Source organism: Anabrus simplex, chromosome X (genome assembly GCF_040414725.1).
Source record: "Anabrus simplex isolate iqAnaSimp1 chromosome X, ASM4041472v1, whole genome shotgun sequence".
Lineage (NCBI taxonomy): Eukaryota > Metazoa > Arthropoda > Insecta > Orthoptera > Tettigoniidae > Anabrus > Anabrus simplex.
This window is the reverse complement of record NC_090279.1, coordinates 140,950,062-140,965,817: the sequence shown is the minus strand read 5'-3', so window position 1 is coordinate 140,965,817 and position 15,756 is coordinate 140,950,062. Positions and strand designations below refer to the sequence as shown.

Below are 15,756 nucleotides of genomic sequence, written 5' to 3'. Positions count from 1 at the left end.
ATCTCTGTAAGTACCTAGGTATTCATAATAAGGATAGATCTTCATTGTGATAATCACATAAACAGGATCGAAAATAAAATTTACAAATCTCTTAATATGATTATGAGGTAATTTACGGTTTGTAAAGGAGAGGGTATATAAATCTCCAGCCAGGCCACAATGATAGTATGAGACTGTCAGCAGTATTACTTGATTAGAGAACAGAAAATAATTCACAGAAACAGCTCCATTTCTTGTGGGTGATTTCAGACAAAAGAGTTGTATTACAGAGATGTTGCAAAGTTTTGGCTGGAAAGCCATGGAGAAAGGAAACAAGCTGTACAATTAAGTAGTATATTCTGAGATGGCTTGGAATGACATTAGTTGATGAATAAATATAAGTCATGTTGTTTGTATGTAGGAAAGGTCACAGCATGAAGATAATTTGGAATTCATGAGGACAATTTTCGGCAAATGTTCACTTATAGGAAGATGATTTAGTGAATGAAATAATTTACCAAGGGAGTTGTTTCATACATGTCCACAATCCTTTTCTACATAAACAATCAACAGCCCTAAATACTGTTGATTGATTGATTATTTGGTTGATTGATTGATTTAAATTTTTTGGTCTAAATTTGATGTATACAGAGAGGGATGATGGATACTTCTATTGTTATGATTTAAGTATTGTTTACTTGTTGAGGATGTGGTAGCAATAATGCGTAATTATTTGGCATTACATTGAAGTGTTTTGGGAAAGAAAGTATGTAGGAACATGGAAATGAACAAAGAGGTGACAGGTCAAGTAATGTATAGAAAGATAGGAACAGGGAAATATCAATATAAGAGGATAAAGAAAAGTAGCTAGTCTTTGTGGAAATAGGGATCAAATGAAAGATAAAAAGAAGCAATGAATGGTACTTCCTAATGATGTGGAGATAGTATTTATTATTATTATTATTATTATTATTATTATTATTATTTATAATTGTCCACGGAAAAGTTTGTGGCACAAGGACACGAGGACGGGTCGCAAAATTATGGGTTGATCAAGTAAGAGAGATCATGGATTTACCATGGAGAGTTAGTGTCCCGAAAACGCAAGTGCGTACAGAATGATATCAGCTTATAAAAGAAACAACGAAGCCCATGGGTCACAATACTCAGTCATGAGTGGAACGACTGCGGAGATAGATTATTTTTTACTTTCTTTAAATTGTACATGTACTCATACACAAAAGTGCGTCCATCCCCACATGTATGTGTACATATACTCTGCTGCATATTCACAAATAAATAGGCAATTTAAAATTTTCATAATTACAAATGTAGCTCCTTTTCTATTGCTACCTTGACTACTGCTCTCCTACAGTGTGTTCCTTTTCATGTTCTTATCTCACTTACCTGTTGTCCAAAATGCAGTGGCAAAAGGGACTCTGGTTAGGACATAGCAGGTCGTTATGCAAGTTAAGTTCCAAAAAGGGTAAAAAATAAAATAAATAAATGCAATATATATTTTAATCTAGTACCAGTTGTATAGTATTATTTGATATAATTCCACATGTTGTAGTGTATATGAGTTAATTATATTTGTAATTACAGAAGATATTATGAGTACAATTTTGTAAATAATATAAATTTATTAAGGATGAGCTATGTGTTTAATAGAAAAAATAGTTAAATTGAGTAATAATGTGTTTTAGGAAAATGTCTTCTTCTCTGTTCATTTAAATTTTTTTTGCTATTTGCTTTACGTCTCACCGACACAGATATGTCCTATGGCGACGATGGTATAGGAAAGGCCTAGGAATTAGAAGGAAGCGGCCGTGGCCTTAATTATGGTACAGCCCCGGCATTTGCCTGGTGTGAAAGTGGGAAACCACGGAAAACCATCTTCAGGGCTGCCGAGAGTGGGGCTCGAACCAACTATCTCCTGATTACTGGATACTGGCCACACTTAAGCGACTGCAGCTATCAAGCTCGGTGATTTAAAATTTAGTGCTTGATATTAATTTATTATTGTGTACCATTTGCCACCAAGGTAGACACACCTCTTTTGCATTTTATGTGATTATGATTTGATTGTTCCTATCCATTCTTATATTTTTAAAATGGGAGATAAATTAATTTTACTCTTCTTGTGCCACTATGAAATTTTTTTTCTCAGCTGTTTCTTGTTTAGGCCTACATATTTTTATTCCCTTCTTTATTCTACTTTTTGTATTTCTTGCTTACAGCCTTCCCAAGATATTAAGAAGGAAATATTCATAGAAGAACATACTGATGATCAGCTGTTTCCATACATCAAAGAAGAAACAAAGTACGTTCACTAAGAATCCTGTACAATATGGAGTATGTTTACTTATTTACAGTTGTGTTCAGTAGTGGTTGGTTTATCTCCAAAACTGGCCATTTTCATCAGTTGAACCCTTTTGTCACAAGGTTATTTTTAAACACTAATACTGTATCTTAAAATTAATTTTGTTAAAATTATCTAAAATATTTGGGAATTTTAAGATCATATTTAATGTCCTGTCATGAATTTTTATTGAATATATATATACAAAAAGAATCTCAGGTATTTGTTAAGCAACCATGAAAAATGTGTTCTTTCTTTCACTGTCACTGCATCATTAGTTCACCCTATTCTCTGTTACGGAGTTAACCGTGGAAGTCAGAGGTGAAAGAAGGTGCGGGCTGGAACGGGTCTAACTACAAGTTTGAAAGATGATTTAAAATTTCAACAAAGGTTATATTTTCAAAACTTAACAATGGTGACATAGAATTTTGAGCGTACAACAAATAACAATCAGTTAAATCAGGTACACAATCTAGAAGTCCACAAAAAAATTTAACCAGTTTCCACTAGGGAAATAACAAAATCAGGTACCAGGGTAGCTTTACAAGGAAAGCCCGATTTTCGGGTTCTTACCAGTTCTGGGCTTCATGCCCCAAGTTACAATTCCTAAGCCCTCAGCTCACAACCACACATACCCAACGGGCAGAAAATCCCTAATTGCTCGGAGCACTTGCTCCCAACTTTTAAACTCAAGCCTCCACAGAGGCACCTTTCACACACAAGAAAGAGCTGATCCCACTCTCAAATTTTGAAGCCTATTGAAGAGGCCATAAACTGACTTTACACTAATTGCCCTCAAGACACACATATAATGGTACAGGGGTACCTCATACCCAATCTGCTGGGCCTTCTCAGGAAGGACAACAAAACGGGTTAAATAATGGCCCAAAGTACAAAATTGAATGGAGGCGATTACTTGCACTCCTACACTAAAGTGTTTTTTTTAACCCATGTGGCGCTAGGCCGATAATACAGGGGCTAATCCCAATCTATGGAGGTGACTCGTATGAGGAAATTTAACACATTAAGGAAGAGTAGAAACGGTTATGAAAACGTAGTCACCTCGATTTCAAAATGCAGGGGTGCTCAAGAGGGTAAAGCACTCTCTATGTCCGCTTTACAGTTAAAGAGATTTGTAGTTTTTACATAGACAGAAGAGGAAATTACATTTTAAAGTGGTAGGTTACATAAAGGTTTCGAACCCTCCCCGAGAGTTAAACTGCTGAGCTAGCAAGAAAAAAAGATGTTAACAGGCCATTACCTTGTTGAAGAACTGTTGCCTGAAGAACGGGGCGCTTCCCGCCCCCTGCTACATATCCACACACTAAGCCAGATGTTACTGAAGTGGCCCTGAGACAAGAAAGTCAGCAGTTTTTATACCCTCGTGGAAAGTTCGAGGCCTTTCATGAATTATAACAACCCGCCCTCAAACTGTTATTGGCTATGGTACACAGTTACATACAATATTGGAGAAGAAAGCCCCGATTGGCCGAAAATTAATTACAGAAATTCCTGATTGGCTACATTCAAAACAGGCAGAAAGAAAGGATTAATATTGCCAACCCACGAATGACAGAACGAAATTTAGTAAAGACAAAACTTATGAATACAACATTTCTTCAGGAGAGTTCATTCCATTACACCAGAGTGTATTACCGTAGTTTTTGGTAGAGACATTTGTTACAGAATGTCCACACTTCTTGATCAATGAAAAACAAAGGCAAATCAAAAACACTCAGTGACATCTTCTGATAAACCGTAGAGTTAGTTCAGTTGTTAAAGTTCCAAGTTTCTCCAGTGGAGAAGTTTCAGTTGGCGCAAGATTTGAACTTGCGTCGTAGAGGTGTACCCCCCGCAAAAGTCCTTCCAAGGGGTGACACAGAAGAGAAACAAATTTTTTTTTTTCAAAACAAGGTCCAAGTTCGTTGCTGATTGGTTGAAGAAGAATTTAGAAGAGAAAATACAATTTTTCAGTAGTTGGAGGTCACTTAAGTTGTTTGATATAGATAGGTGCGACTTAGATTAAGTCCAGTTTTAGAATTTCTTTGTTGTGGTAGAATTGCGAAACAAAACATTAATTCATGGTAGTAAACTTTTTCTAAGTCCTCCAAAAGTTGACTGAAGCAAAATTTATTAATTGCCGAATAGAGTGTCCATGTAGCAGAAGAAGTACATTAGCTGCCGATTACTTTTGATGGCAAGACCTGCCACCGCTGCCTGTGTCCAGTGGAGGCTGCTCGGACCCCTCATGTACCCTGAGATACCTCTCTCCCGCTACTATGGGAGGGGTAGTCGTGGTGAAGCACGCCGCAGATGCGACAATGTTGACAGTCCTCGAGCAGTTTGCGGGTGCTGTGCCGCACATCAGCCTTGGCCGGAAGGAGGGCTCCGGCTCGCCATACACTGGTTGTCCTCACTGGAGTGGAGTGGGCCCGAACCCCACCTCAGTGGCGGTACGGCGCCGCACGGCTACGGGGGCACTAAAGCAGTAAGATCTCGGCGGCAGAATTTGTGCTTGACATTAATGTTTTTAGGGTACTGTCTTTGTGGTGAGGCTGAGGGGCCAGCGGCGTGAAAATATTTATTTTATTTTAATGCCACTGGTGTGGTTTAGCAGGACACGGGAGCGTGGTAATGGCCGAATAGACAGGACAGCAGAGTAACTATGGGGAAGATTTTACAAAGTGAATGAAGTAACACAGAGCAGAAGGCCTTAGAAATACCCCCCCCCCCAAAAAAAAAATATAACATTCTTACAAAATGTTAAAGATCCAATGAGCAAGTAATTTACACAGGTTTCACCTGAGACAGGTGAACCCTAAAAATTCTCTCGGTGGCTGGATTGCTCACTCACAAAGTGACCGGCATAGAAAATCTAAGATGGTGCACGGCCCATGAAATCTGGGGGCAAGCTTGCCCGCGGTAACAAAATTCTTGACCATAACTTGGTCTCCTACCTTTAAATTGGTGGGCCTCCTTCCACGATCATATCTTTCCCTAACCTTTTCATGAGAAATTTTAGGATTGGCCTTAGCCTTCTTCCAAAGATCTTTAATATTATCTGGATCTATTGTCTCAGGTAGCATATCACTAAGAGACCAAAGGTTAGAGAGCAGCGTGTTGGGTACAAACTTAAACATCGAAGAAGCTGGAGTGAATTTATGAGATTCGTGAACCTCCGAGTTCAAACAGAAGGCTAACCAATGCAGGGATGTATCCCATCTGGAGTGGTTGTCGTGATGATAGGCAATAAGAGCGGACCTCAGATTACGATTGACCCGTTCAGCTAGAGATGGTTGAGGATAGTAAGCAGAAGTAGTCATATGAGAGATGGACAGATCAAAACAGAATTTACGAAAGAGATTGGATGTGAAAGCTTTCGCATTATCTGAAACAATATATTGACACAGACCAAAAGAAGCGAAGATGGAATTTAAACAAGAATTGGTGGACTGAGCGGTAGCCAGCTTAGTCGGAAATAACCAAAAAATCTAGTGAATCCATCTACATGCACAAGGATGAACTTGTTGGCATTCCCCTTTGACTGGCGGAAGGGTCCTACGTAGTCGATGTAAAGATGTTCCATGGGGCGCCACGCTTGATGAGAAGACAAGAGCCCTTGCTTAGTGGACATGGTGGGTTTACTACGCCAGCAAGATTTACAAGCTTTTACTAATTCACGAATTTCGCCATCCATACCTTTCCAGATAAACATTTCTCGGATCTTTTCTGGAGTTTTAAAGATGCCTAAATGCCCCCTAATGGGGTCTCATGATAGTACTTGAAGATCATGGACACAAGCACAGCTGGAACCACTACTTTCGTCATCTTATCATGCCCCGACGGGCAATATAAAACACCATTCCTCAATACATAAGGGACGACATGTTCCCCAGAAGAAAGGGTTTCCATAATGGGAGCCAGCACTGGATCTTCACGTTGATATTTTTCAATATCCCTAAATAACATGGGAGCATCAGTCAGAATGGCATTAACCTCAGTTAGTATGGACTCGGGAGGTGAAGTACTATCAACCTGTTCAGGGGTCTCTATGTCATTGGCAAACATACGGTTTAGTCCATCTGCCACAACATTTTCAGTACCTCTTATATGCCTAACATCAAATTGGAAGGCAGAAATTCTGATGTCCCAGTGGGCTATGCGACCTGTACGACGTGGCCTACCTAAGACCCAACTTAAGGCTTGGTTATCAGTCTCCAAGTCGAACTTGACATGTTCCAGATAGAGGCAGAACTTTTCTGGAGCAAGCAAAACAGCTAAACCTTCAAGTTCATAGTTGGAATACTTGGCTTCTTGAGCCGAAAGAGTTCTAGATGCATAGGCGATGGGTCGCCTCCCTAGTTCGGTCTCTTGAAGAAGGATCGCAGCCACTGCCGACGACGACGCGTCGGTTTGGACGATGAATTTCTTCGAGAAATCTGGCATAGCAAGAACAGGGGCATTACAAAGAGCTAATTTCAGATCTTCGAAAGCGGCTTGTTGAGAAGGCCCCCACTCAAATTTGACGCCTTTCCTACGAAGAAGGTTCAAGGGCGCCGGTCTATTAGCAAAGTTGGGAATAAATTTCCTGAAGAAGTTCACCATGCCTATGAACCTGGCAATACCTTTGATGTCCTTGGGAGGTTTGAAATCACGGATGGCCTGTGTTCTAGAATGATCAACTGCGACACCATTGGGCGACACTGCCCTAGGAATGACATGGAAGGTTTAGCGAAGGCAACCTTGGACAACTTCGCTGTTAACCCTACCTTACGAAGGCGACTCAGGACCTCTTTCAGATGATGTAGGTGTTCTTCAAAGGTCTCAGAAAATACGACGACATAATCTAGATAATGATATAAATACTCAAATTTGATGTCAGAGAAGACCCTATCTAACAGTCTCGTAAGCACAGCTGCACCCGTGGGGAGCCCTATAGGCACGCGGTTGTATTCATACAAGTTCCAATCAGTGGCAAATGCGGTAAGATGTTTAGATTCCTCAGCTAGAGGTATCTGGTTATAAGCCTGATTGAGGTCTAAGATGGTGAAGAATTTAGCCTTTCAAAACCATGAAAAACAAGAGTGAAGGTCTGGAAGGGGCACAGATTCTAACACCACCTTACAATTGAGAGCCCTATAATCAATCACAGGCCTGAAGCCGCCTTGGGGTTTCGGGACTAGAGAAATAGGCGAAGAATATGCCAACTTAGAGGGGCGAATAATACCATCTTTTAGCATCTGATCTATGATTTCTTTCAAAGCCTTCATTTTAGGTGGAGATAGCCTATAAGGTGGAAAATGGACTGTAATTGAATCAGTAACCTTGATCTTGTATTCGATAAGGTCAGTTACACCAAGAGTATCAGAAAAACTTGTGGAAACGACTGACACAACCTGCGAATACTATCAGACTGCTCCTCAGGTAGATGTCTAAGGTCTAACAACATCTCATCCTGGGTAGGCGAAACAGATGAACACAACACAGAACTACATTTTAATAAAGGGATTTTGGAATTACTAGCAAATTTGAAAGTGCACGACTTGCTCTGAAGGTCGAGCACTAGACCAGTGTGAGACATGAAGTCCGCTCCCAATATAATGGGGCAAGAGAAGTGCTTAGCCACAAACAATTTAATTTTCCAAGTAAATTTGGCAATTCTAATTTTGGCATACAAAAAACCTTCAATTTCTAATGGAGAGGAGTTTGCCGAAACGCATTGAACAAAAGACGAACAATAATCAGGAAGTTTACATACAGATTTTAATTTGGAATACCATTCAGCCAAAATAGTGGAACAAACACTGCCTGAGTCTAAAAGAGCAGTTACAGGCTCATTATTCAATTCAATCTTGAGAAATGGAACAGGTGCAGGGGAATCCGCCGCAATCTTAAGACATTCTTTGGGACCTCCAAAAGGTAAATTCGAAGACTGAGATTTCCCTTGAGATTTCGGCAGTTTTACTTGGGGCTGAGCCTCGGAAAGAAGAGTTAGTCGACTCAGCCGAAGCCACCGGACATTTTTGATTGTTGGTGGAAGTTGCACCCGAAGTTGTGCAGGAGGGAGTGCTATTAGAATTCGGGCAATTTTTGGCAATATGGGTGAAAGTGCCGCATTTAAAACAGCCTTGGGATGACCCTGCTCCCTTGTTTGTCCCATTGGATTTAATCAAGGGGCACTTGTTCCAAAGGTGGTCGGGTGACCCACAAGTATAACATTTGCGGGTGTTACGGTTCGGCAAGGTGGAGGCTGAAAATTACTGGAAGATGGAGAGGGTTCTTTCGCGACACGTAAGGTGTCGGCGTATCTAACCCCTTTGGCTGAAACCGCCATAGCTTCCAACTCGGCAAAGATTTGCGGACATGACGCAAAGCACAAATATGACCTGTACAATGGGGAAATGCCTTCCACAATGGCCTGTACAATTTGGTCTTCAGGAAAATGAAGAGCAAACACCCTAGTATAGAACTTAATATCTTGGATGAAGTCGGCAAGATTTTCATCGAGCCGCTGTACACGGTAATAGTACTTCTGAATTAGTGATGACCTAGCTCGAGCCGGAATAAAATTAGCTAACAGATGGGCGTGGAAGTCTTTGATAGATGATTGCTCGGCAATCCCTAACCATTTTGTCCGAGAGGACACCAATGGAATAAGGGTAAATGATCTGCAAAATTTGACACGGAGAAAGAGAAAAAACGAGAACATGGTCTTGGAATTCAACTAAAAACCTTAAGAATGAAATAATGTCACTGGTAGAGTTAACAGAAAATACTTCGAAATACCCCTGAGCAGCATTGCTAATGGATGAGGCAAACTACTGAACCCGGGTGACATAGTAGGTAAGGTTCTAAGGGGCGGAGAAGCTGTTTCAGAGGGTGCATTATTCAAAACAAAGGTTGGAATGGATGTGCGACGAACGGACTCAGTTTCTAATGGAACAGTTGTTTGTCGGACTTTTACAGTTTTCCTACTTTCTTCCCCCGTGGGAGAATGCTCCTCGCTGACAATGTTTACCAGAGTGGGTTGGTCAGTTTAGGGGGGGACTGCCCCAGTTAACAATAGGCTAACCTTACTGGACAATTCAGAATGGATTTCGAGAACTGCACTAGTTTCCTTCCTTGGACTGTCATTTAACTTGAGACAATAGATCAGTGACCCTATTGTAAAAATGAAACAATCTACCTTGCACACGTTTAAGTTGATTTGGAGAGGTATCATTTTCTTCAAAAAAACTAACTACAGATGCTAGCTCAGTAGTATTATCAGTGATCGTGGGTAGAGCGTCGTCAATCTCTTTCTCTCCCAAACTGGGGATTGACATAGGCAAATCAAAGGACACTTTAAGCTTGTTGGTATCTACTGCAACCGTGCCTCCAGATTGCACATTTCTAATTGTTAATTCATAAATCAATTCCTCCTTGCGCAAATAGCCGGGATGGAGGACATCGCAAGGGCCGGGCATGATGATACAAATTTACAAATTTAGAAAAATCGAACAAAATTCCAGCGATGGAGAAAATTGTTATAGTTCGATTCAAAAGCAATATTTAGCCGTCAAAAGGAGCTAAATTGAGACCCATTCAACCACGCTCTGCTACCACTTGTTACGGAGTTAACCGTGGAAGTCAGAGGTGAAAGAAGGTGCGGGCTGGAATGGGTCTAACTACAAGTTCGAAAGATGATTTAAAATTTCAACAAAGGTTATATTTTCAAAACTTAACAATGGTGACATAGAATTTTGAGCGTACAACAAATAACAATCAGTTAAATCAGGTACACAATCTAGAAGTCCACAAAAAAATTTAACCAGTTTCCACTAGGGAAATAACGAAATCAGGTACCAGGGTAGCTTTACAAGGAAAGCCCGATTTTCGGGTTCTTACCAGTTCTAGGCTTCGTGCCCCAAGTTACAATTCCTGAGCCCTCAGCTCACAACCACACATACCCAACGGGCAGAAAACCCCTAACTGCTCAGAGCACTTGCTCCCAACTTTTAAACTCAAGCCTCCACAGAGGCACCTTTCACACACAAGAAAGAGCTGATCCCACTCTCAAATTTTGAAGCCTATTGAAGAGGCCATAAACTGACTTTACACTAATTGCCCTCAAGGCACACATATAATGGTACAGGGGTACTTGATACCCAGTCTGCTGGGCCTTCTCAGGGAGGACAACAAAACGGGTTAAATAAATGGCCCAAAGTACAAAATTGAATGGAGGTGATTACTTGCACTCCTACACTAAGGTTTTTTAAAAACCTGTGTGGCGCTAGGCCGATAATACGGGGGCTAATTCCAATCTGTGGGGGTGACTCATATGAGGAAACTTAACACATTAAGAAGTGTAGAAATGGTTATGAAAACGTAGTCACCTTGATTTCAAAATGCCGGGGTGCTCGAGAGGGTAAAGCACTCTCTATGCCCGCTTTACAGTTAAAGAGATTTGTAGTTTTTACATAGACAGAAGAGGAAATTACATTTTAAAGTGGTAGGTTACATAAAGGTTTCGAACCCTCCCCGAGAGTTAAACTGCTGAGCTAGCAAGAAATAAAGATGTTAACAGGCCATTACCTTGTTGAAGAACTGCTGCCTGAAGAACGGGGCGTTTCCCGCCCCCTGCTACATATCCACACACTAAGCCAGATGTTACTGAAGTGGCCCTGAGACAAGAAAATCAGCAGTTTTTATACCCTCGTGGAAAGTTCGAGGCCTTTCATGAATGATAACAACCCGCCCTCAAACTGTTTTTGGCTACGGTACACAGTTACATACAACATTGGAGAAGAAAGCCCCGATTGGCCGAAAATTAATTACAGAAATTCCTGATTGGCTACATTCAAAACAGGCAGAAAGAAAGGATTAATATTGCCAACCCATGAATGACAGAACGAAATTTAGTAAAGACAAAACTTTGAATACAACATTTCTTTAGGAGAGTTCATTCCATTACACCAAAGTATATTACCGTAGTTTTTAGTAGAGACATTTGTTACAGAATGTCCACACTTCTTGATCAATGAAAAACAAAGGCAAATCAAAAACACTCAGTGACATCTTCTGATAAATCGTAGAGTTAGTTCAGTTGTTAAAGTTCCGAGTTCCTCCAGTAGAGAAGTTTCAATTGGTGCAAGATTTGAACTTGCGTCATAGAGTTGTACCGCCTGGTACATTCTTATAATCTGAAATGCCATAGATACTCTCAGTAATTTTGTACATTCGTACCAACAGTGACATGGAGAAAAAGGCATGTTTGTAGATTATAAACTGAATCTACATATTGAAAATTGTTAGGTTTATGCACATTTTAAACAATATGATAATTTCAAACTAAGATGACTGGGTTCATTAATCAATATAATGATGGCTGAGTTCAGTAATGCAATAACTCAAAGAGTGTCATTTTTATATCATTTATTTGTTTAGACTCCTTTTTTATGATCTTTTCTGTCACATTGTATGTTAAGTCAGGCTGCTCCATTTGTGGATGCAAAAGTTGATAATATGTTGTAGAAATGAGTTATTCATATCATTAGCACTACATTTTAGATATCAGCATTTTCAAACACTAATTGAAATTTGAAATAAAAGGAGCTTCATTCCTTACTTTACGTAGGAAGAATATCCACTGAGATGCAATTCAATGTCCTGTCCAGTCCAATTTCACCTCAAGCCCTGATTTTCATGCTTTTTCTAGCTGTAAAATATTGCAATGAAACACTACTGGAAAAGATATATTCTTTGTCACCTTCATAACAGCTATGAGAGCAGTATCTGGTGGAGAAAACTAGTGTAAGTGTTAGGGAAAGAGCCGCCATCTACCTGTTATATTTCAGCATTGCAGGATTACATCAGGATTAGTTGTAAAGACAGCTATTAAGATATACACTGATGTAATGCTTGCTACTAAGTTTGAAGTTCCTTTTATAATCCTACCGTCCTATATGTAGGTCGGCTCTGTTTGATCGTACATCAATGCTATGTAATAAGGAATAACCACTCTAACGTAAAGAATCCTACACTGATATAATAAAATTGCACAAATACTATATGTATGTTTCCATGACATCAAATAACATTCATATGAGATTAGCCATGGTTCAGGTGATCTTGCTGACAGTCGCAAACAATGTTCTCACCTTTATTAACAACATTGATTCTTTCAAACAACTTCAACAAGAAGGGCTTTTACAGAAATTATTAGTTGCCTGCCACAAAGTGCAGAGTGGCTGAACAAGATCAAAACTCCAATGTATATACCATTCTTTATGTAGGAGAACAGATATATATATATACATACGGATATCAGTTGATAAATGTGTGGCAGATTAAAGAGTTTTCATTTCTCCTTTTACACTGGACTGCTTCTTCTCATGCATTTCTTAAATTAGGTTGTCTATGAGCTTGTACATTCCTAAATCGTCATTAGCTTTTTGCATGTGGTATCGTGATTCCAGAGAAAATACTCAACACATCCTCGTAACAAGTTAGAGCTTTTGAAATTTAAGACTACACGTCAAATTTGACTTCAGATGACGTTTACCCTCAGGATTGTGATGTTCATGACTAATGATCTATCTGCATGGGATATCACTGAGTAGAATGTTCAGTAGCAGTTCCTTTGTGTGAGTGTTGTAGTAGAGTTGGCTGTTGCACTATTTGTCACATGGTTTTAATTTGTCTCTGTAGATCGAGACCCGAGGTGAGCTATGCAGAATATCAACCTCCAGATGGCGGAGAACTTTGTTTAAGGTGCAATGTGTGCGGTAATGTCCTGTCTGAGAATTCGGGCCTCTTGCAACATCTAAAGAGGTACAAAGATGATCCTACCCTCAAGTGCCATCACTGCGGAAAGCTGTTCGATAGCGGAAGCAGCTTGTCGGAACACCTGAGGATCCACTCGCTCCTAGTGTGCGGATTTTGCCGTAAATGCTTTACAAAGAGGAACATGCTGTCAGAGCGAATGCTGTTGCATAATGGTAGAATAGGATACGACTGCACGTTATGTAATAAGAAGTTCAGGAATTCGTGGCACTTAACGAACCACATGTTGACTCACACAGGCGGCGAGAAGCCATATTGTTGTAGTATCTGTGGTAAATCCCACAGCAGGAAAAACAACCTAGAAGTTCATATGCGGTTTCACACAGGAGAGAAGCCTTACCGGTGCAGTGTCTGTGGTAAACGCCATAGCAGAAAAAACTCCCTAGCAATTCATATGCGAATTCATACAGGCGAGAAGACATGCTCGTGCAATGTTTGTGGCAAATTTTTTACCCAGAAATCGCACATAGTTTCTCACATGCGTACTCACACAGGCGAAAGGCCACACTGTTGCAATATATGTGGCAAATCATTCATTCAGAAAGGAATCTTAACAGGTCACCTCCGAATGCACAAAGGTGACAAGCAATTCTGTTGTGATGTCTGTTGCAAATCATTTGTCCGGAAAAGCGACTTAGCAGGTCACATTCGTACCCACACAGTAGAGAGGCAATTCTGGTGTAATATCTGTGGCAAGTCATTGAGGAGGAAATCTAGCATAATACGTCACATGCGGTCTCACACAGAGGCTAACATATAACATCACACAGGCATCAGGCCACACTGGTGCAATGTATGTAGCGAATATTTCTACCGGAAATGGGACCTAGCAGCTTACAATGCGAGAAGTCATAATGCTTCAATGATTATAGCAAGTACGTTATCTCGATAATCTTCATAGTATGTCAGACGGGAACTCGCTAAGTAATTCATAAGGAAAGCTCGCATAGCACGGCATATGCAGACCGACATGGGCGAGTAGCCGAACAGATGGAATGTCCGAGGCAGTTTTTTTTAGCAGCATATCCCTTATAGAACTTATCCTGCGAAATCACACTGTTGCAGTTGGGAAGCTCTTTGCCGTTAGAGATACACTCTCGAAACACTTGCGGTCTCATATAGGCGAGGGGCCGTACTGGGCAATGTCTGTGGGAAATCCTTCAGTCAGAAAATCAATGTAACAGGTCAAATTCAGGAGCACACAGGCGAGAAGCCACACTGCGGCGGTCTGTGACAAATCGTTCAGTTCAAATTGCTACTGCTACATGCGGACTCACAGGCAACAAGCCGCCCTGAAATAATGTCTGTGGCAAATCATCAAGAAACGAAACCTTGCAGTTCACATGCGGACTGACACGGGCGAGAAGTCCCACTGCAGCAACGTCTCTGGCAAATCAGTCAGGACAAAATTCTGTTTACCTTTTGACATGCGGTCTCACGAAAAAGTAGCCATACCGTTTCAGTATCTATAATAAGCACTTATCCGGGCGAACCACACTCTCGAAACGCATAACAGTCTGTAAATTTTCAGCAAGAATGACAATGTAATCGCTCAGATCCGAAGTGACACTGGAAAGAAGGCAAATGAGTGCTCTGTAATGCGATAAAATGTTCGAGAATCATGCAAATGTGAGTTTCACTGGAGAGTTGTCGTTCTGATCATGTTTTATGGCAAATCTTTCGCACGCAGTCCAGGTTCTCGGTGCACACGAGCGAGACAACGTACGATTGTCACGTGTCGCCCGGAAGAAGCCGCACGTGATTTAATAATAATTTTATTTTACCTTTACGTCCCACTAAGTAATGCACGAGTGTTCGGAGTTCCACAAGACCTTCTCCAATTCTGGAGATGTAGCCAGGGACATGCAATTGCACACAACAGGGAAGTAATAATTTCTTCAGCCAGAACGGCACTTTCTCGGCATACGTCGTGATGTGAAGCAGAGAGCTGTCCATCCTAATGTGCCTTTTTTCTGAGGTAGAATATTCAGGTAACATAATGCCCGTTCCATGTTCGAAAAGAGCAAAGTGCGTTTAATGAATTTTCTCCTCATCATTCACAGATAAGTGACAACCGCTTGTTCTCGGTCATGGACGACCTTTTTTTCTGTTTCCGGACTTCAGTAGAAGTAGTAGCTGTCCAGATGCGAGAATAAGAAGTAATCCGAATGAACACAGAAGAATCATATGATAAAAACAAGTGGTCAAAAACTATAAATGCAGGAAAAAGTATTCAAACATTTGAATAAACAATTAAGGGAATAAATAAGTGTCAAATCAAGTCACAGTAGGGTATTTAATTGAAGAAATTGTTGCTGAAGACAGAGCACACCTGTGCTACCCCTTCCTACATTTCACTAGTTTGTTCATTCAGTTAGGTGTAGACCAGTAGCTCAAAACTTTATCTGCTCCCTCGGCTCTTGTATGATAATATTGTGTCTATCAACCTGTCTGAATGTAAATTGAAAGTTCAACTTCAGTGCCTGTGGCTATTTATGATGTTCACAAAATGCTCAAAGAGTCGTCTGTAAGTAAGGACACGTATGTCAACGGATGAAGTATACACGCGCTTATGTTTGTCCATCTTTGTG

At 40.5% G+C, this 15,756-nt stretch overlaps 1 protein-coding gene across 1 annotated transcript in view; it reads left to right on the top strand.

The window, feature by feature from the left end:
- Window positions 1–15,321, top strand: part of LOC136886711 (zinc finger protein 664-like) — a 53,875-nt gene extending 38,554 nt beyond the window's left edge. The window contains exons 4-6 of the mRNA XM_068230925.1: window positions 2,220–2,302; window positions 13,031–13,598; window positions 15,229–15,321. Of these exons, the coding sequence (XP_068087026.1) occupies window positions 2,220–2,302; window positions 13,031–13,598; window positions 15,229–15,321 (744 nt within the window). The remainder of the gene's footprint in view (window positions 1–2,219; window positions 2,303–13,030; window positions 13,599–15,228) is intronic.
- The last annotated feature ends 435 nt before the right edge of the window (window positions 15,322–15,756 follow it).